At 43.0% G+C, this 23174-nt stretch overlaps 1 protein-coding gene across 1 annotated transcript in view; it reads right to left on the bottom strand.

Annotated features, from left to right (window-relative positions):
• LOC137378068 (protein-glutamine gamma-glutamyltransferase 2-like) overlaps positions 1-22077 on the bottom strand; it is a 59750-nt gene extending 37673 nt beyond the window's left edge. The window contains exons 1-3 of the mRNA XM_068048134.1: positions 21928-22077; positions 13864-14058; positions 3354-3593 (exon numbers count right to left, since the gene is read on the bottom strand). Coding sequence (XP_067904235.1) covers positions 3354-3593; positions 13864-14058; positions 21928-21946 — 454 coding nt within the window. The 5' untranslated portion in view covers positions 21947-22077. The remainder of the gene's footprint in view (positions 1-3353; positions 3594-13863; positions 14059-21927) is intronic.
• Between the last annotated feature and the right edge of the window lie 1097 nt (positions 22078-23174).

Consider the following 23174-nt stretch of genomic DNA (forward strand, 5'->3'; position numbering starts at 1 on the left):
GGAGACTTTTGCAATTATTTGCGATGAGTCCACCGATGAACAAGACAACTACATGCTGCATGTTTTGTTTGATTTTATTCCTGGTAAGGCTGAAGATGTATAGTCAGGAAAGCTAACAACAACTATGTCCACTTAGAAGCTATTAATTACATCACAGTTTCCCAAGCAATAATCAAAACCATCTCAAAATACAGTGCATATGTCAACAAAGTGTCTGCTTTCATTAGTGACAATGCAACTTACATGACAAAATCTTTCAAATCTGTGCTCCTAGGTGTAATGCCTAATGTATTCATATTTCATGTAATGCACATATAGTTTCTCTTGTCCGTGAGCTGTGGAAAAGTGAGTTTGGTAAAGTCGACAAACTGGTCAGCTACATTAAAAAAAATCTACAAACACTACCCTAGCCAAAATCTTTGATACAGGCAAAGCATTGCAAATGTGGCTGAAATGGCTGAAATTGGGGAACAAAACATCGGTCTTCCTCCTGAGCCAGTAATTATACTTCGGAATTCTTGGTTTCAGGCAGTATAGTATCATGCAGCTTGCCTGAAATACTACTCAGACTTCATCTCAGAAGAGCTCACACTGATGCTGAAAACACAAGTTTTAACAGAAATTGTAACCCTTCTAAACGATGCTCAGCTTAATGAAGAGGTTCAGTTTGTTATCAAGAATGTTACAGGACTGAAGGATTTAATCACTTGGTTTGAAGCTCACCACATCACAATCCACAAAGCTTATAATAAAGTAATGTATGTACTGTTCTGGGCTGAAGCACAAATGAGCAATACTCTGCTACCACTGAATTAAATGGCTGTGCTCAACAGGTGTATTCTTGCCTAGCAAAGAAGTTCAAACAATATTACTGTTATGGGCAAGAGTCAAGCAGTGAAGAAAAAGCAGCTCAGAGGTTTCAACAACTTTCTGTAGCATCCCTGAAAGCTGTGCGTATCGATCCTGCACAAATGTACCTGTTGATGGTGGATTTAAACTCGTTTGATGCGATTCCTGGCTTTGACAAGAACGGTAGGCTAGAGATTCCTGCTTATACAAACAATGTAAAAGAAGCAGATTGTACTTTGCCTGTGCTACAGTTTGGAACTCTGTGGAACGCAGAATCCCCTACTTTGCTAGGCTGGCACAGTGCTGTCTGACAATTCCAACAAACTCGGTGGATGTGGAGAAAGCTGTGTCTAAACATGGACAGGTGTTCACAGCATAGAGACTGGGAATGAAGAGACAGTTGCAGATTGCTCCATGTTCACATTCAATCACTGACTTCATTGAGTAAAGAATGTGACCTGTTTATAGTCAGCTTTTTACAATAGTTTTTGAGTATACAATAAATGCCATTTGAAACCACAAATCATTTTTTGTTTTAAATAGATCATTTTCATGGTTTGGTGTGATACCGTGAAATTTAGAATTTGAATATGTGAAGTCGTTAAATTCATGATTCTTAAAATGCTGTGAACATGAAATTTAACTGTGAATTTAGTAGCACCCTATTTATAAACAATAGAACAATTGCAAATCTGGACCTGATAATGTACGGTTCCAGCACGACCTGTCAAAGTTAGCTGAACTCACACAAAGTTGGAGGCATCCACTACAGCACTACAAGGCTGAAGTGTTTCCAACCATCTTCAGCCAGAAGTGTAAGTAGATGATCCAACTCAGCCTCCTCCTGAGGTCCCCAGCATCATATAGGCCTGTTTTCACCCAATTCAATTCACTCCACGTGATATCAAGAAATTTGAGTGCACTGGATCTAACAAAAGCAATGGGCCCTGATAACATCCTGCTTTTAGCGCTGATGAGCTGCACTCCAGAACTGGCCAAACCTCTCAGCAAGGTTTCCAGTGCAGCTACATCACTTGCATCTACCTTAAAAAAATGGAAAATTTCTCAAGTATGTGCTCTCCACAAACAGTAGGACAAATCCATTCCATTTCTGTCCCATCAGTCTATTTTCAATCATCAGCAAAATGATGAAAAGTGTCATTGACAGTGCTATCACAATCCACTTGATCAGCAATAACCTGTTCATTGATGCTCAGTTTGGGTTCCACCAGGACCACCTGGCTCCAGACCTCATTAGAGTCTTAATGCAAACATGGACAAACGAGCTGAATTCCAGAGGTGAGGTGACACCAAGGCAGTATTTGACCGAGTTTGGCATCTAAGAGTCCCAGTAAAATTGAAGTCAATGACAATCAGGGAGACAATTCTCCACTGGCTGGAGTCATACCTTGCACAAAAGAAGATGACTGTGGTTGTTGGAACCAATCATCTCAGCCCCAGGACATCACTGAGGAGTTCCTCAGGGTAGTGTCCTTGATCCAATAATCTTCAACTGCTTCATCAATGACCTTCCCTCCATCATAAGGTCAGAAGTAGGAATGTTCACTGATGATTGCACAGTCTTCATTTGCATTCACAATTCCTCAGATAATGAACCAGTCCATGTCTGCAAGCAGCAAGACCTGAACAACGTTCATGCTTGGGCTGACAGGTGGCAAGCAACATTCATACCACACAAGTGCCAGGCAATGTCTATCTCCAACAAGAGGAGCTCTAACCACCTCCTCTTGACATTCAATGACATTACCATTGCTGAAGCCCTCACCATCAAAAGCCTGGGGATCGCCATTGAACAGAAACTTAGCTGGACCAGCCACATGAATACTGTAGCTTCAAGAGTAGGTCAGAGGTTGGGTGATCTACAGCAATTGATTCTCCTCCTGACTTCCAAAAACCTACAAGGCACAAGTCAGGAGTGTGATGGAATACTGTCTACTTGCCTGGATGAGTGCACCTCCACTAATACTCAAGAAGCTCAACATAATCAAGACCAAGACAGCCAGCTTGATTGGCACCCCATCCACCCCCTTAAACATTCATTCACTCCACTACCAGTGCACTGTGTCTACAGTGAGTGCCATTTACAAGCAGCAACTCACTAAGGTTTCATTGACTGGTCGGGCCAAACTCATAATGTCCACCACTTAGAAGAAAACAGCAGCAGATGCTGGGAATACCATTACCTGTAAGTTGTACTCCAATTCACACACCATCCTGACTTGGAAATATATTGCAGTTCCTTCATTGTTGCTGAGTCAAAACCTGGAACCCCTGCATGCAACTCCCCCACGTAGCAGCATGATGAGAGTACCTTCAGCACAAAGACTACAGCAGTTCAAGAAAATAGCTCACCACCAGCTTCTCAAGGCAATTAGTGATAGGTAATAAATGTTTGCATTATCAGCAATACCAAAATCCCATGAATGAATAAAATGTGATAACTTACTAATTGTAGAAATACTGTTATTTAAAGGAAGATGTACCTGAACACCATGGGTTGAAGAGTATGACGAAACTTCCAAGTTCGTACTTCACATCCTGGTTGTAATCATGCTGCAGTCTAAATCTATGATAACCAATCTTGGCTCTTGGTGATGGCGATATGGCTAAACATAACTCACTGCTGGTGGAGGAGGAAATCATTGCACTCCATCTTTTTACATTTATTGACTTTGTGACCGTAACTTCCAATTTGGTTTCATTTGAGATCATAGGTTCTGGACCTAAAGCAAGACAAACAAATTTAAATGAGTAACAACAAAGAAGCTTTGCACCAAACTTTTGTAGTTCATCATCATGTAATTTTATTCTTATCCTTGCTTTCAAATTCCTCCATGGTCTTTCCTCCTTCCTATCTCTGTAATCTGCTCCAGCCTCACAATCCTCCAAGATATCTACACTCCTCTAATTCTGACTTCTTGATTAACCCCAATGTTATTTGCTCTACCAGTAGTGGTCATGCCTTCAGCTGCCTAGGCCCTAAGCTCTGGAGATCACTCCCTAAATCCTTCCTCCTCTCTACCTCTCATTCCTCCTTTAAGACATTTCTTAAAACCTACCTCGATGACCAAGCTTTTGGTCACTTGCCATATTATCTCCTTATGTGGTTCAGTGTCAACTTTTGCCTTGAGATGTTTTATTATGTTAAAGGATTTACATAAATGTAAGTTGTTCTTGTTGGAATATATGTTCAGCTAAGTTTCTTCAGACATCCTTTCACTGTGGTTCTTTATTCAGATCTCAGAGCAAGGGAATAGACCCCTCCTGCCTAATTAACACGTATCTATATGGCTCGAAGGCTGGTGTTGTAGAAGTGAGTTTTGGTTTGTGGGGCACTGGCACTAGTACTGGGGAAAGTGGAGGCTGTACAATTGGTACGGTCTTCACCTGAACCATGCTGGGACCAGTGTTCTAATGAGCCGTATAACTAAGGCAGGAGAGAGGGTTTAAAACTTAATAGTGGGGGAAAAGAAAAAAATTTGGGAAGATTAGGTAAATCAAAGAGTAGAGACAAGGCAAGAGAGAAACCTATTAATATGGGAAATGATAAACAGACCATGACAGGAAGGGACGGAGAATACAAATCTAAGAGTAAATCAGTAGATAAGGCCAGAGGTTAAAAAAGTTATAAAAGGAAAAAACTAAAGGCTCTGTATTGAATGAACAGTGCATTTGAAACAAAACAGATGAACTGAGAGCAGAAATAGAAATAATAAGTATGATGTGATAGCCATTTCAGAGGCATGGCTGTATAATGTTATAGATAGAAACATAGAAATATAGAAAATAGCAGCAGGAGCAGGCCATTCGGCCCTTCGAACCTGCTCCACCATTCATTATGATCATGGCTGATAATTCAACTCAGTAACCTGTTCCCGCTTTCGCCCCATACCCTTTGATCCCTTTGGACCCAAGAGCTATATCTAACTCCTTCTTGAAAAAATACAATGTTTTGGCCTCAACTGCTTTCTGTGATAATGATTTCCATAGGGTCACCACTCTCTGGGTGAAGAAATTTCTCCTCATCTCAGTCCTGAAAGGTTTACCCCGTATTCTTAGACTGGTTCTGGACTCCCCACCAGCGGGAACATCCTTCTTGTCCTGTTAGAACTTTATAGGTTTCTATGAGATCCCCTCTCACTCTTCTGAACTCCAGCGAACATAATCCTAATCGACTCAATCTCTCCTCATACGTCAGTCCCGCCATCCCAGGAATCAGTCTGGTAAACCTTCGCTGCACTCCCTCTATAGCAAGAACATCCTTCCTTAGAGAAGGAGACCAAAACTGCACACAATATTCCAGGTGTGGCCTCAGCAACGCCCTGTATAATTGCAGCAAGACATCCTTGCTCCTGTACTCGAATGCTCTCGCTATGAAGGCCAACATACCATCTGCCTTTTTTACCGCCTGTTGGATCTGCATGCTTACCTTCAGCCACTGGTGTACGAGAACACCAGATCTCGCTGCATATTCTCCTCTCTCAGTTTATAGCCGATAATAATCTGCCTTCCTGTTTTTGCTACTAAAGTGGATAACATCACATTTATCCACATTATACTGCATCTGCCATGCATTTGCCCACTCATTCAACTTGTCCAAATCACCCTGAAGCCTCTCTGCATCCTCCTCACAGCTCACCCTCCCACCCAGTTTTGCGTCATCTGCATATTTGGAGATATTACATTTAGTTCTCTCATCTAAATCATTAATATATATTGTGACCTGAATATCGAAGGGTACATGACATTTAGGAAAGACAGGAAGCTAGGAAAAGGTGGAGGGATGATCCTGTTAATTAATAATGGTATTAGCTCAATAGAGAGGGATGACCTAAGTTCAGGAAAACAGGATATACAAGCAGTTTGGGTCGAGATGAAAAATAATAAAGACAAAAAGTCACTTGTGGGAGTGGTGTTCAGGCCCCTAATAGTAACCACACCGTAGGACATGGTATAAAGAAATAAATAAGGAAGAAGTTCAGATGAAAGGTCACAGACCTGAAATGTAAACTCTGCTTCTCTCTCCACAGATGCTGCCTGACCTGTTGTGTATTTCCAGCACTTTCTGGTTTTATTTAAGAAATAATGGGAGCTTGTCAAATAGGTACAGCAATAATCATGGGGGATTTTAATCTACATATAGACTGGAAAAATCAGATGGGCAAAGGTAGCCTAGATGAGGAATTGATAGGGATAGAGTCCTGGAACAGCACGTTCTGGAGCCAACCAGACAGCAGGCTCTTCTAGACTTGGTATTGTGCAACAAGATAGGATTAATTAATGACCTCATAGTAAAGGTGGCAGCGATCATAATATGATTGAATTTGCATCCAGTTTGAGGGACAGAAGAGTGGGTCTAAGACTAGTATTTTAAACTTAAATAAGGGCAATTATAAGGGCATGAAAGCAGAGCTAACTAAAGTGAACTGGAAAAGTAGGTTAAGGGATAGGCCAATAGAGATGTAGTGCCAGACATTTCAGGGGATATTTCAGAGTACACAAAATAAATACATTCCAACAAGAATGAAAAATTCCAAGGGCGGGGTGGGAGGCGGGGGGAACCTACCATCCATGGTTAACTAAAAAAGTTAAAGATAGTATCAAAATTAAAGGAAAAAAAACCAAATATAATTGCGCAAAGATGGGTGGCAGGTCAGAAGATTGGACAGAATATAAAAAACAGCAAAGAATGACTAAAAGATTAATAAGGAGGGAAAAATTAGAGCATGAGAGAAAGCTAGCTAGAAATATAAAATCATATAGAGTTTCTATAGATATTTAAAAAAAGAAAAGAGTTTACAAAGTGAGTGTTGGTCCTATAGAAAGTGAGTCTGGGAATTAATAATGGAAAATAATGAGTTGGCAAATGAATTGAACAGGTATTGTGCATCGGTCTTTACTATAGAGGATACAAGTAACATCCCAGAAACAGCTGTAAATCAGGAAATGGAAGGGAGGGAAGAACTCAAGAAAATTACAATCACCAGGGAAGTGGTACTGAGCAAATTGTCGGAGCTGCAGGCTGACAAGTCCCCAGGTCCTGATGGACTTCATCCTAGAATCTTAGAAGAATTGGCTAGTGAGATTGTTGATGCATTGGTTTTAATCTTCCAAAATTCCTTGGATTTGGGGAAGGTTCCATTAGATTGGAAAATAGCCAATGTAACTCTTTTATTCAAACAGGGAGGGAGACAGAAAACAGGAAACTACAGGCTAGTTACCTTAATATCTGTCATAGGAAAATGTTAGAAGCTATTATTAAAGAAATTATAGCAGGGCACTTAGAAAAATTCAAGGAAATCAGGCAGAGTCAACATGGTTTTGTGAAAGGGAAATCATGTTTAACCAATTTATTGGAGTTCTTTGAAGAAGTAACGTGCTGTGGATAAAGGGGAACCGATGGATGTACTGTACTTAGATTTCCAGAGGGCATTTGATAACGTGCCACATCAAAGGTTATTGCAGAAAATAAAAGCTCAGGGTGTGGGGGGTAACATATTGGCATGGATAGAAAATTGGCTAGCTAACATGAAACAGAGAGTAGGGTCATTTTCTGGTTGGCAAGATGTAACGAGTGGTGTGCCACATGGATCAGTGCTGGGGGCTTCAACTTTTTACAAGTTATATAAATCACTTGGATGAAGGGATCAAAGGTATGGTTGCTAAATTTGCTGATGACACAAAAATAGGTAGGAAAGTAGGTTGTGAAGAGGACATAAGGAGGCTACAAAGGGATAGAGATAGGTTCAGTGTGTGGGCAAAGATCTGGCAAAAGGAGTACAATGTGGGAAAATGTGAAATTGTCCATTTTGGCAGTTAAAATAAAAAAGAAGCATATTATCTAAATGGTGAGAGATTGCAGATCTCTGAGATGCAAAGGGATCTGGCTGTCCTAATGCATGAATCACAAAAGGTTAGTATGCAGGTACAGCATGTAATTAGGAAAGCTAATAGAATTTTATCGTTTATTGCAAGTGAATTGAATACAAAAGTAGGAAGGTTATGTTTCAGTTATATAGGGTATTGGTGAGACCACATCTAGAGTATTGTGTACAGTATTGGTCTCCTTATTTAAGGGGGATGTAAATGCATTGGAAGCAGTTCAAAGAAGGTTTAATAAAATCCTGGAATGGGCGGGTTGGCTTATGAGTAAAGGTTGGACAGGCTAGGCTTATATCTGCTGGAGTTTAGAAGAGTAAGAAGTGACATGATTCAAACATATAAGATCCTGAGGGGTCTTTACAGGACGGATGTGTGAAAGGATGTTTCCCCTTGTGGGAGAATCTAGAACTAGGGTTCACTTTTTAAAAGTAGGGGGTTGCCCATTAAGATAGAGATGAGGAGAATTTTTTTTTCTCTCAGAGAGTCATGAGTCTTTGAGACTTTCTTCCTCAAAAGGTGGTGGAAGCTGATTCTTTGAATATTTTTAAGACAGAGGTAAATAGATTCATGATAAGCAAGTGGATGAAAGGTTATCGATGAGTAGTCAGGAATGTGGAGTTGAGTTTACAATTGGATCAGTTATGATCTTGTTGAAAGGTGGAGCAGGCTCAAAGGGCTGAGCGGCCTACTCCTGCTCCTAATTCCTAACTCTAAAACTGGTTTGTCCAGTAGAAATCATTGACTAGCTATAGTGACTACGGACTGTTTTAGTAGGAAATTACTAAAATATCCATGTTGTTCATCCTTTGTGGCGAAGATGACCATGACCATCATCTGGGGTGTTTGGTAGGGTTCCAGTGAGTGTGCAGGTGACTGCTAAGGCCGATCCGTGCCGGAAAGGTTCTGCTGCGAATAGGGCAGGATACAGCAGGCAATTAGATTGGAAAACTGCTTCCAATGCAGGATACAGCAGGACGAGCTGCTGGCTCAGGATCTACTCTCCTTATGTTTTCTCTCTGCCTCTGATATGCGCTTGCTTTCAAAAGAGGTTGCACACTTTTTTATTTGGTTGGACCAGCTGCAGCAATCCTGGATGAGCTTCTCCAAGACTCAGGGTCAATATTAAAACTCCTATAAAAATTTGTATGGAGCCTTGGTGAGACCACACCTGAAGTATTGTGTACTGTTTTGTTCTCCTTATCTAAAGAAGGATATACTTGCCATAGAGGGAGTGTCACGAAGTTTCACCAGACTAATTCCTGGGATGATGGGATTGTCCAAGAGGAGAGATTGAGGAGGCTGGGCCTGTATTCTCTAGAGTTTCGAAGAATGAGAGGTGATCTCATTAAAACATACAAAGCTCTTACAGGGCTCGACAGGGTAGATGCAGGAAGGATGTTTCCCCTGGCTGGGGGGGCTGGGGTGGTGGTGTGGTGGTCTAGAAACGGGGGCACTGTCTCAGAATAAAGGGTAGGACATTTAGGGCTGAGATGAGGAGGAATTTTTTCACTTAGACGGTGGTGAATCTTTGGAATTCTCTACCGCAGAGGACAGCGGAGGCTCAGTCATTATGTTCAAGACAGAGATTGATAAATTTCTACGTATTAAAGGCATCAAGGGATCTGGGAATAATGTGGGAAAATGGCATTGAGGTAGAAGATCAACCGTGATCTAATTAAATGGCAGAGCAGACTCAAGGGGCCGAATGGCTTACCTCCTCTTATTTCCTATGTTCCTAAGCAAAAACTTCAGAATGTCCTTATAGTGCTTCCTCTGACTGCCATGAGAGCGCACCCCAGACTCAAGTTTTCCATAAAAGATTCACTTTGAATACCAAGTGTCAGGCATTCTGGCTACACAACCAGCTCACAGTGGCACAGTGGTTAGCACCGCAGCCTCACAGCTCCAGCGACCCGGGTTCAATTCCAGGTACTGCCTGTGTGGAGTTTGCAAGTTCTCCCTGTGTCTGCGTGGGTTTTCTCCGGGTGCTCCAGTTTCCTCCCACAAGCCAAACGACTTGCAGGTTGGTAGGTAAATTGGCCATTATAAATTGCCCCTAGTATAGGTAGGTGGTAGGGAAATATAGAGACAGGTGGGGATGTGGTAGGGAACATGGGATTAGTGTAGGATTAGTATAAATGGGTGGTTGATGGTTGGCACAGACTCAGTGGGCCGAAGGTCCTGTTTCAGTGCTGTATCTCTAAACTAAAACTCAGTTATGACTGTCTCAATATGGTGTGGATGCTTGGCATTGCAGCTCGTGTGAACACCTCAGTGTCTGGTATTTTGTCCTGCAATCTGATCTTTAGAAGCTTCCGAAGGTAGCTCAGGTGAAAGTAGTTGAGTTTCTTGGCAGGACACTGGTACACAGTGTAATTCTCGCAGGCATAGAGCAGAGTGGGCAGGACTATTGCTCTATAGACTTTCAATTTGGTAGGCAGACTTACTCCGTACCAGACTGATGGTTGAAGTCTGCCGAAGGCAATTCTTGTATGTGGCATAATCGATATAAACAACTCAAGAAAGAGAGTGCTGCCGGGATAAGTGAACTTATGCACTGCTGACAGGTTCTGGTCATGGACTGAAATCTGGCTTGACATAGACCTTTCCTGGAGCAGGCTGGTACATTACTTCAGTTTTTTTATGCCGTAAGGCTGAAGTTGTCTCATGCATTGGAGAACAAGTCCATGCTATAATGCATGTCCAGCTCTGAACCAGCAACTAGTGCAGTCATTGGCAACCAGTAAATCGCAAAGTATAAATAAAAACAGAAAGTGCTGAAAGTACTCAGTAAGCCTGGCAGCATCTGTGGAGAGAGAAGCAGAGTTAACGTTTCAGGTCAGTGACCTTTCATTGGAACTAGCAAAAGCTAGAAATGTGATAGGTTTTAAGCAAGTAAAGCAGGGGTGGAGGGAAAAGAGAACAAAAGGGAAGGTGTGTGATAGGACAGAGGGCCGGAGAGATTACCTGACAAGGACGTCATGGGTAAAGGCAAAGATAGTGTGCTAATGGTGTTGTGAAAGACAAAGCATTAATGCAGAGAGAGTGTTAATAACAGAATAATGAGCAGCCCTAGCCAAAAATACAAACATGAAAAAACCAGTGGGCAGACACATGGTAAAAAATGATGAAACAAAATAAAATAATAATAAAATTTAAAAAGGGCCAGTCATGCTCTGAAATTATTGAACTCATTATTCAGTCCGGAAGGCTGTAGTGTGCCTAATTGGAAAACGAGGTGCTGTTTCTCGAGCTTGCGTTGATGCTCACTGGAACCCTGCAGCAAGCCTAGGACAGAGATGTGAGCATGAGAGTAGGGGGGTGCGTTGAAACGGCAAATGACCGGAAGCTCGGGGTCATGTTTTTGGATTGAGCGGAGGTGTTCCGCAAAGTGGTCACCCAATCTGCGTTTGGCCTCCCTAATGTAGAGGAGACTGCATTGGGAGCAGTGAATACAATATACTAAATTGAAAGAAGTACAAGTAAATCACTGCTTCACCTGAAAGGAGAGTTTGGGGCTATCTTTTGAGAATTTGGGCTTTTTCTGTGAGCAATGGTGACCTGTTGGCAATGAGGATAGTTAATGAACCAGTAGACTGGGGCCTGTAGACAGATTTCAGAGCATCAAAGAATCTCTTCCAAGCTTTGTGGTCAACAAACGCATGGAGTTCATCTTGCTTTCTGATTCAGCCAAGTGCCTTGTATCTCTCTGAGCTTGCACTGGACACTCCTGTGGATGTTCCAGTACGCAATGTGCTTGAATAGTGATGACTTGTGATTGAGGTAAGCCCAGCAGAGGCGATGTTTCTCCTCGAGTAGTTTCTGGATCAACTCATTGTTTTCATCGAAGAAAACTCGATGCTTATGAGAGATAGAGATGAGGACCTCTAGAGCAGTGGACTACACCATAGCCCTGAAGAATGCCCAGTCATTCTCAGTGCAGGGAGTGTTCATTTTCGCTGTACACAGCCGACTCTTGAGTTTCTCTGAGAGAGATTCCTTCATAACTGTTTGAGCAACTTTGAGGGAGGCGGTGGCATAGTGGTATTGTCACTAGACTAGTAACCCAGAGACCCAGGGTATTGCTCTGGGGACATGGGTTCAAATCCCACCACAGCAGAAGGTGGAATTTGAATTCAATTAATAAATCTGGAATTAAAAAGCTAGTCTAATGATGGCCATGAAACCACTGTCGATTGTTGTAAAAACCCATCTGGTTCACTAATGTCCTTTAGGGAAGGAAATCTGCTGTCCTTACCTGGTCTGGCCTACATGTGACTCCAGACCCACAGCAATGTGGTTAACTCTTATATGCCCTCTGAAATGGCCTAGCAAGCCACTCAGTTAGAGCAATTAGGGATGGGTAATAAATGCTGGCCTGGCCAGCGACGCCCACATCCCATGAATGAGTAAAAAAAAAATTGAGACATTGAGAAGCGTCTGGACTTTCATGCCCTGGGGGCATCTAGTGGGATGGATCTAGATGTTTAGCTTTGAGATGATAAGATGGCTGTACACATATCATACAAGTAAATATACTTCACATGTATGTATTTAATTAACTAACTATTCAGTTGTTAAGGAAATAAAGCAATCACACCCTCAGTGTTTTGTCTTACAATTTTACCAGTAGAAGGTTAAAGTTCACATGCATGCACCGTGTGAGGATGAGCACTAAAATCACACGCCCAACACTGGTGTCTATTATCCAATATTGATTTACTAATTAGAAATGAAATTCAGCAATTTGCCAACTGTGACTATTGATGAATGTATTGTGTAACACTCTTCTAAAGTGAAATAGTTTGAACCTTGAATCTCCCTTGAGGAGGCAGTCTCACACCACATTCATTTGAACGTGCTCGGTCTATAAATCCAAAGCAATATCAAACACTTGATCCTCCCAGATATTACTTATACCCACCATCAGTTAGTTGTAAATGTTTAGACAGTGCAGGTATAGAAGACATTATGCAAGCATTTAAATTTTAACTGCAGGAAGAGGTGCTTGGTACATGCATGTAAGCAAACATAAGCAGAATTCTTTGCTGGGCAAAGAACTCAAGTTTGATTCAGGCAGGTTCTCTCCCTCTTTGAATCCCAGAGTGCAGCTACTGACCTCAGAATGCTAACTGCAGTAGAAATACACCCTTAGTGAGGAAAATGAAAACACTTTGCCCCTCAGCAGTTATACTTACCATCGATAAACCACACAAAGGGTAGCAGGGACACAAACATCCTTGAAAGAGATTCATAAAACAGAATAAGGTGGACAGGAGGAGGAAAGGAAGGGTTTAGGGAAGGAATTCCATAGCATGAGCCCAGGCAATTGAAATATAGCCACCAATATTGGGGTAAAGGTAATGGAAAATGCACACAAGGCCAGAATCAGAGCAATGAAGGTACCAGTGAAGCTGAACTGGTTCCAGTTTAAATCAGCTAGAAAAGGCTGCCTACAACTGGACAACTGGAATCCCAACAGCCTTCCAGTTCTATCTGCCAGTTAACCCAGTTGCTTACAGTTTAAAATCAATTGAGACCAGTTTATGACCATTTGAATTTGCAACTGGATCGAACTGATTTTTTCTTCTGGGTGGAGAAGGGGTGATGTAGGACAGAGATAGGAAGGGGTAAGGTGTGGAGGGGGTTAAACAGAGGGAAGAGAATTTTAAATTGGAGGGATTGAGGGAATCACTGCCAATGTAAATCAGCAAGACAAGGGTGATAGCCAAGCAGAACCTAGTGCACAGCAGCAGGATTGTAGATGAGATGAAGTTAACAGAGGGTGGTGGTTTGGCATTGGCTACAAGAGCATTGAAGTAATCGAGACTGGAGGAGATAACATCATGAATAAGAGTTCAGCAGCAGTTTGACTAAAGTAGGAGAGGAGGTGGAAGTCAGCAGTCTTAGTGATGAAGAGCACAAGGAGGTCACAAACTCAGCCCAGGGTCAAACAGGATGCCAAGGTAATGAACAGTCTGAATCATCCAGGTTTGACAGGGCAAGAGTAAGAAGTGCAAAAGATTATTTTTGCATATATATACTTTTATTTTTTACATTCCGATTTAAACATCCATTAAACAGTCATTTTTAAATTCCCTGGCTCATTACCTGTCTCAAAGAACAATTTGAACTTGTTCTCTTTTGGATTGAACCCATCTATGAAGGTCACCTTAATGTTGAAGACCTGGCCCCTTCTGACTATCAGCCTCTTGGTGCTGATCTCATCAGTTCTGTGCTCCTTGTTATTCTTCTCACATTGAAAGTCAACTTGGCAAACTGTGGTCGGTGGAACAGAATCCCCATCTAAAAATAACAAAGGACATTTAACTCCATTGGGCATAATATCACACAAATTTACACTCAAGGAAGGAGCAGTTATAAAGTTGTGACAAAACTTAAATCCCAAACAAGGACTTTGTCATGGAACAAGATTGGCAGTTAGGAAGCTGCTTTCTTCAATGATAGATACTGAAATTATAACAGGCAGATTCAAGGAAATAGAGTGTTTATTCCTTGAATAATATTGAGCCCATCAGATGTAAACCAACTCAGGAGAAAACAGTTCCCAATTAGACTTTCATTTTCTATGACTTATGGTATTGCTTTAATTGCTTTAATACTGATTAACATATGACTGAATATGTAAATAGTTTAGTATGCATCATCACAGGAAGAAATGCAAATTAACATGGAGACCGGAGCGGCGGCTGGCAGACGTGGGAGGAGGCTGATCCGGAGCGGGACCTGAAAAAGTGAGCGCGGGGCTCGAGACCCTCACTTACCTAGTGACTGGAACGGGGGCAGGCGGACCTGGGAGGAGGCTGATCCAGAGCAGGACCTGAAAAAGAGAATGCGGGGCTCAAGGCCCTCACTTGCCTGGAGACCGGACCGGTGTCTGGCTGTCTTGCTCTCTCTCTCTCTCTCTCTGTGCCGGCACGTGCTGAGATTCGAAAGGGGGGGGGGATAAAAACTTACAGTGACATCATGGGAAATCTGCTAGGTGATTGGTTGGGTAAGTAACAGCTGTAAGTGCATTTAAATAGCTTACAAAAAAGAGGAGGTTTTTTTTTTAAAAAAAACCTCAAGTGATAAGGTGAGTACTACTAAAGTGTGTGTTTTTTTTTAAATTAATGTAATTTATTAAGGACTTTAGATTGTAATGGTATTGTTTGGAGTAGAACAAGGCCCCTAATGTAATTAGTATTTTTTTAAAGGGAGTAATGAATTAATCTAAAGGTAAGTCATGGCGGGAGAGCCATGATACCCGTGATATGCTCCTTCTGCACGATGTGTAAAATCAAGGACGCTTCCAGTGTCCCTGACGATCATGTGTGCGGGAAGTGTATCCATCTGCAGCCAATAGCTACCCGCATTACGGAGCTGGAGCTGCGGGTGGATTCACTGTGGAGCATCCACGATGCTGAGGACGTCATGGATAGCATGTTTAGCGAGGTGGTCACACTGCTGGTAATGGCTGCACAGGCAGAAAAGGGATGGGTGACCACCAGGCGGAGTAGTAGGCGCAGGCAAGTAGTACAGGAGTCCCCTGTGGCCATTCCTCCTCTCAAACAGATATACTGCTTTGGATACTGTTGGGGGAGATGGCCTCCCAGGGGAAAGCAGCAACAGCCAAGTTTGTGGCACTAAGGATGGCTCTGCTGCACAGGAGGGAAGGAAAAGGAGTGGAAGAGCTATAGTGATAGGGGATTCTGTCATAAGGGGTACAGATAGGGGTTTCTGTGGCTACAAACGTGACTCCAGGATGGTATGTTGCCTCCCTGGTGCTAGGGTCAAGGATGTCACGGAGCAGCTGCAGGACATTCTGAAGGGGGAGGGAGAGCAGTCAGAGGTTGTGGTACACATTGATACAACGACATAGGTAGAAAGAGGGATGAGGTCCTGCAACAAGAATTTAGGAAGCTAGGTAACAGATTAAAAAGCAGGACCTCAAAGGTTGTAATCTCTGGATTACTCCCAGTGCCACGTGCTAGTGAGTATAGGAATAGGAGGATAGAGCAGATGAATGCATGGCTGAGGAGATGGCGCAGGAGGGAGGGCTTTAGTATCCTGGATCAATGGGTCTGTTTCTAGCAAAGATGGGACATGTACAAGTTGGACGGATTGTACCTGAAGCAGAACGGGACCAAGATCCTTGCTGGAAGGTTTGCTAGTGCTGTTAGGGGGGGCGTTTAAATTAATTTTGCAGTAGGATGTGATACAGAGTGTAGATACAGTAGGGGTGATACACAGCCAAATATAGAAGAGAAACTGAGTCAGTCTGGAAGGCAGAGCAAAAAAGACCAGTTAAGGCACAAGTGAAAAATGCAAATCTGGATGGCATCTATTTTAATGCAAGGAGTCTTATTAGTAAGGCAGATGAATTGAGGGCGTTGATTAGCACATGGGATTATGATATTATTGCTATCACAGAGACATGGTTGAGGGAGGGGCAGGACCGGCAGCTCAATATTCCAGGGTATAGAATCTTCAGGCATGAAAGGGGAGGGGATAAAAGAGGAGGTGGCATTGCACTGTTGTTCAAGGAGTCAATTACTGCAGTAAGGAGGGATGATATCTTAGGAGGTTCCTCAAATGAGGCCATATGGGTCGAACCTAAAAACAAAAAGGGGGCAATCAATTGGCTGGGTGTGTACTACAGGTCTCCAAACAGTCAGGGAGAGATAGAGGAGCAGATATGTAGGCAAATATCAGAGACGTGTAAAAATAATAGGGTAATAATAGTAGGGGATTTCAACTTCCCTAATATCAACTGGGACAGTCTTAGTATAAAAGGCTAAAAGGGGGCAGAATTCTTAAAATGCATACAGGAGAGCTTTTTGAGCCAGTATGTAGAAAGTCCTACAACAGAAGGGGCAGTATTGGACCTAATCCTAGGGAATGAAGTTGGACAAGTGATAGAAGTGTCAGAGGGTGAGCATTTTGGGGATTGTGACCATAACTCTGTAAGATTTAAAGTAGTTATGGAAAAGGACAAAGACAGGCCGGAAATAAAGGTAATGAATTGGGGGAGGCTGATCTCAATATGATACAACAGGATCTGGCCAAAGTGGACTGGGAGCAGCTACTTGTAGGAAAGCTTACATCAGACCAGTGGAAGTCATTCAAAGAAGAAATAGTGAGAGTTCAGAGCCAACATGTACCCGTTAACGTGAAGGGTAGGACCAACAAGTACTGGGAACCCTGGATGTCAAGGTATATAGAGGATTGGATCAGGAAAAAAAGGAGGCTTACGGCAGATTACGCACCCCTAGCCAAGCTGTTCCAGTACAGCTACAACACTGGCATCTACCCTGCAATGTGGAAAATTGCCCAGGTATGTCCTGTATACAAAAAGCAGGACAAGTCTAACCCAGCCAATTACCGCCCCATCAGCCTACTCTCAATCATCAGTAAAGTGATGGAAGGTGTCATCAACGGTGCCATCAAGCGGCACTTACTTAGCAATAACCTGCTCAGTGACGCTCAGTTTGGGTTCCGCCAGGGCCACTCAGCTCCTGACCTCATTACAGCCTTGGTTCAAACATGGACAAAAGAGCTGAACTCAAGAGGTGAGGTGAGAGTGACTGCCCTTGACATCAAGGCAGCATTTGACCGAGTATGGCATCAAGGAGCCCTAGCAAAACTGAGGTCAATGGGAATCAGGGGGAAAACCCTCCGCTGGCTGGAGTCATACCGAGCACAAAGGAAGATGGTTGTGGTTGTTGGAGGTCGATCATCTGAGCTCCAGGACATCACTACAGGAGTTCCTCAGTGTAGTGTCCTAGGCCCAACTATCTTCAGCTGCTTCATCAATGACCTTCCTTCAATCATAAGGTCAGAAGTGGGGATGTTCGCTGATGATTGCACAATGTTCAGCACCATTCGTCACTTCTCAGATACTGAAGCAGTCCGTTCAGAAATGCAGCAAGACCTGGACAATATCCAGGCTTAGGCTGATAAATGATAAGTAACATTTACGCCACACAAGTGCCAGGCAATGACCATCTCAAACAAGAGAGAATCTAACTATCTCCCCTTGATGTTCAATGGCATTATCATCGCTGAATCCCCCACTATCAACATCCTGGGGGTCACCATTGACCAGAAACTGAATTGAACCAGGCACATAAATGATATGGTTACAAGAGCAGGTCAGAGACTAGGAATTCTGTGGTGAATAACTCATCTCCTGTCTCCCCAATGCCTGTCCACCATCGACAAGGCACAAGTCAGGAGTGTGATGGGATACTCTTCACTTCCCCAGATACGTGCAGCTCCAACAACATTCAAAAACTCGACACCATCCAGGAGAAAGCAACCCGCTTGACTGGCACCCCATCCACCACCTTCAACATTCTCTCCCCTCACCACTGATGCACAGTGGCAGCAGTGTGTACCATCTACAACAGGGTTGTCCAACCTTTTCAGGCGGTGGGCCGCATTATGATTTTTCCTCGGCCCAGGCGGCCAGTGAGCAAATTTCGAAAGATAAAGGCATTAAAAATTTACCTTACTAATAAAAACAACAAACGTGCATTTTTGTGAAGAAGCTTTAAATAAGAGGACTAAATTATTGACTTATTTTCTCGTCACTATATTAAAAACTGATTTAGTGACATACCTGGCATTGTTTTTGCTTGCATAAGTAGTCAGTCTCTTGATGTAGCAATGCAGAGTATTCTGGATAGATATGCATCTTTCAGGAGTGAGATCTCTCTCTTTCTCTTTCTGTCTCTTCATCTGTGCCCCTCTTTCTGTTCCCCTCTCTCTCTGTTACCCCCCTCTTTTCCCCCCTCTCTGTTTCCCCTTTCTCTCTGTTTCCCCCTCTCTCTCTTTCCCCTCTTTCTCTGTTCTTCCCTCTCTCTCTGTTTCCCCCTCTCTCTGTTCTGCCCCCTCTCTCGCTCTCTCCCTCTGTTTCCCCCTCTCTCTTTGTCCCCTAGCTCTGTTCCCCCCCCTCTCTGTTTCCCCCTCTCTCTGTTCCCCCTCTCTGTTGCCACCCTCTCTCTCTCTCTGTTTCCCCCTCCCTCTCTCTCTCTGTTCTCCCTCTCTCTGTTCCCCCCCTTTCTCTCTCTCTGTTTCCCCTCTCTCTGTCCCCTCTCTCTGTTTCCCCCTCTCTCTGTTCCCCCTCTCTGTTTCCCCCTCTCTCTCTCTCTGTTTCCCCCTCTCTCTCTGTCCCCTCTCTCTGTTTTCCCCCTCTCTCTGTTCCCCCTCTCTGTTGCCCCCTCTCTCTCTCACTGTTCCCCCTCGCTCTGTTTCCCCCTCCCTCTCTCTCTCCCCTCACTCCGTTTTCCCCCTCTCTCTCTGTTTCTCGCTCCCTCTCTCTCTCCCCTCTCAGTTCCCCCCCCCTCTCTGTTTCCCCCTCTGTCTGTCTGTCTCCTCTCTCTGTCTCCCCTCTCTCTCTCTGTCCCCTCTCTCAGTTTTCCGCTTCTCTCTAACCTCCCCCCCGCCCACCCCGACAGTTGCGCTGAGCAGGAGCGCTCAACACAGCAGCTTTGTTAAAAACATTGTGCTGCCAGTTTCACAGATGGCAGCTGCTGAGACAGGAATGCACTTCTCAGCATTGGACAGATTCAGGGTTTTCCGGTAGGCTTTCAAAAAATGTTGGAAATCCCCGAATCTGTCAAAGTTGGGAAGCATGTACCTTCTTCAGCAGCTGTCATCTGTGAAACTGATCACGCAATGTTTTTAAAAAGGCCGCTCTGCGGGAAGACAAAGGGAAAATTCCCATCTCCATTCATGGAGCACTGGTGAGGATAAGGAATGGCCGCAGGCCAGATGAAAACCTTTGGCAGGCCGGATCCTGGCCCACGGGCCATATGTTTCACAACCCTGATCTACAAGATGCACTGCAGCAACTCATGAAGGCTCCTTAGACAGTATCTTCCAAACCCACGACCTCTACCACCTAGACGGACAAGGGCAGCAGATGCATGGGAATACCACCACCTGCAAGTTACCTTCCAAGTCACACATTATCCAGACTTGGAACTATATTGCCGTTCCTTCACTGTCACTGGATCAAAATCCTGGAACTCCCTTCCTAACAGCACTGTGGGTGTAACTATATCCCAAGGACTGCAGCGGTTCAAGAAGGCAGCTTACCACCCACTTCTCAAGGGCACTTAGGGATGGGCAATAAATGTTGGCCAACCCAGCAACGCCCAAATCCCAGGAATGAATTTTTAAAAAGCTAAAAATTTTGGATATAAGGCAGTACTGTTGCAATAAGGATATTAATTTGACTGCAAATGTTTTGTGGGTCTCTTTAGTATTTCATCAAATGTCTCTTACATAGCCAGCTATTGTCTTAAAGCAAAGGTTTTCAACCTGGGACCTGTGGACCCTCGGGAATACCCCTGGTGATTCCAAGTCTCTCACCATGTTTATCAGATTTATTGAAGTTTTCTGTGTCTAGCTGACTCAGTAGCAGCATTGTTTGAAAACCAATGCCTTAAAGGGAGATGACAACTAAAATTTAAACAAACACTTTTAAAAATTACACTTTGGAGAATGTTCACACAGGTTCCAGATAAAGCATCAGATGAATGATTTCTTTCACTCACAATTCAGTTGCTTCTAAACATTTTCTTGCCGTCCTCTTTGATTTTTTTTCCCCCTAGCATTCTCAAATTTACAAAAATGATCTGTTTAGATTTAATCGCTTTCTACAGTGTCTTAAACTTTCTGGTTATTCTAGTTCTTTAACCAGTCCTCACCCAATTATCATGCCACCCTTCCTGAAGGCGCAAAATTAATCTGTAGTTCAGTTTAATATAGGAGCGTAGCTGTTTTTTAAGTTCAGCCATGAGTGGGTAAGTATTTAAATAATTTATTTTAATAAATTTAAATATTTAGATTCGCCTCTCATCGCTGAATGGTGGGTGGGGCCACCATGAGACCTCTCTGCCGCCAGTGATATCAGGTCTCGACTTCCCGGCGTCGAGGCCTACCATGGGCCTCTCCTGGAAACATTTTCTGGGCCCCGCACCCCCCCCCCCCCCGCTATAACCCCCAACATCGGGGGATCTGTAAAATACGTCCCGCAATCTCTCCAAGTTTAGGTGCACATTTGGAATGTGATATCAGCAATGGAGCCATGAGTCAAGTTGGGGGTTGAAAGGGATGTTAATATTTAAATATCACAATGCTGGGGCAGCTGATGTTGCCCCACTCCTCCAGTATTGTGATATTTAAAGCTTCAGCTGCATTGCCACTTTTAAGTTGATGTAAGGTGGATATTCTTTCCAAAAAATATACTTTATACATAAAATTTGTAAAAGTACATTGCATAACAGTTCAAATTTGGCATTACATAAAGTACAATACAGTTCAATTTCTTTCAATACAGTCCAAGTGAATGGAGCATTCCACGGCAACGTGGCCAGACCCATCCTTCGCAGCACTGGTGACAGGTAACCTCAGTAGTGACACTTGGTGTTTGCATACCAAGGGTCTACACACAGCTTGATGCAGCTGTACACAGAAGTGACAATCAGGATGAGGGCAACTTTGGGGAATGTTTCTCCCCTCTTTATCTAGAGATTTGTACAGCAGATTTCAGATGTGCATCAATGCAGAATTGATAGCAGGACTCCAAAATCTGACTGTAGAACACACTGAAGCCAAACAATACAAAACATCCTTCCAGCCAAGCTATCTCTGATCACCTGACTTTCAGACCCTGTAGGATACAATTCTATTGTATGGTGAATTTTGGTTTAAAAACTGCTTGTAATGTCCATTGCTGAGTTTGTTGCATACTGTGAGGAAGTAATACTTTTCCCCATTTCTGCTGACATTAAATAGAAACGGATTGGTAGCATTCTGATGTGGTTACCCAGAAACCACACATTTAACAAAAACTACATAAACAGGGCATAAATTAGAGTGGAAAATATTCAATCTCTAAACTTCTGTCCACAATCTTAATACCAAAGAGAGAGAAACAAAAAGTGCCCCAGGGTCCTAAAGCCAGCAATATACAATCAGAAGCTCACAACAGTGGCAGACCCTTAATCCTCTCAAAGCACCATCCTTCAGCTATGCCACAAAACACTCAAGTCTAAGCATATATGGGGGAGAAAATAAAAAAAAGTCATGGAAGAATAAACAGATGGACAAAAAGGGGAATCAAAAGGAGGTGATCCTTCAAGATTAGATCTTTGGACTTACCTGCTGGCTTGTTGTTCATGTTGTTTCAACGAGAAGATTTTTATCTCTCGCGCTCAGATCCACTTCTACAGTATCCTGCAAGAGCAGAAAGCAGCTTCTCCTTACAGAGCCTGAGCATTTGTTTACAGTAACTGTCTGTGTCTATTTGTAGCCTCAGTAACTACAATTACCACACCTCCACGGCAATTGTCAGGCTTAAAGGGGTGTGGCATTGTTAAAAAATGCAAATTCTTTATTTCTTTGGCTTCATACAATGATGTAAACAGTTTCAAGGAAGACCCATTGCACAATATTTCTTTCAGATAAACAAATGCCCTGCTGCTCTCCCAGTTGAAAAAGAGGAAGTGCTCTTTTTAAAGCTGGATGCTGTCTTGTGCAATCTGCCCTGCTTACCTTTGAATTTCTTGACGCTAAGTAACCCATAATGACCACAGTGTGGCTCAAAGATTAATGGGACTGCTGCACTGCCTTCTGACGGACATATATCTGCCTCAACATGTGGCGACCAAGCTCTAATGAGAAAAAAAAAGAAAAGAAAGATGTGCATGTATGTCGCACCTTTCGCAACCTCGGGATGGCCCAAAGCACTTGGCAGCCAACAAATTACTTTGCAAGTGTAGTCAGTATTGTCATGCATGAAAGTTGGCAGCTATTTTCCACAAACTACAATATGATAACGACCAGATAATTTATTTTTAGTTAAGTTGGCTGAGGGATAAATATTGGCCAGGAAAGTGGGGAGAACTCCCTTTTTCAAAATAGTGCCATGGGATCCTGTATGTTCACCTGAGAGAGCGGTGTTATGGCCATGTAGTGTGATGTGGGCGGTTCCCACTGTTCAACTCCCCACTTGCCCACAGCAAGTGTATTTGTATTAGACTTTAGCCCTTGGTGTTTTATTTCTCAAATAAACAGACAGCAATAGCTTTTCTTGTAGGTTTAAAAAAATTGAAAATCAATTATTCATTGATCAATATGCCTTATCCCAAAATTGTTGCAACCACATCCACTCAAACATTCGCTTGCGCATAGACACACAAGAGACAAATAAGAGAAAAAGGAAGGTGGTTTACAATGGTGGCAAAAGTTATGATAAACCTGTTGAATTCTCTTGAGAATCAAGTTCTAGATGGATGCAGGCCTGAGATGATTATAGATTTCTCTCTTGTTTGAAGGTTCTGTTCAAGATGGTGGTTCACTTCTAGCTCTCACTGATGTATAATGTAGATGTTGGATTTTTTCAGCAG

This window comes from Heterodontus francisci, chromosome 16, assembly GCF_036365525.1.
Source record: "Heterodontus francisci isolate sHetFra1 chromosome 16, sHetFra1.hap1, whole genome shotgun sequence".
NCBI classification, from domain to species: Eukaryota; Metazoa; Chordata; class Chondrichthyes; order Heterodontiformes; family Heterodontidae; genus Heterodontus; species Heterodontus francisci.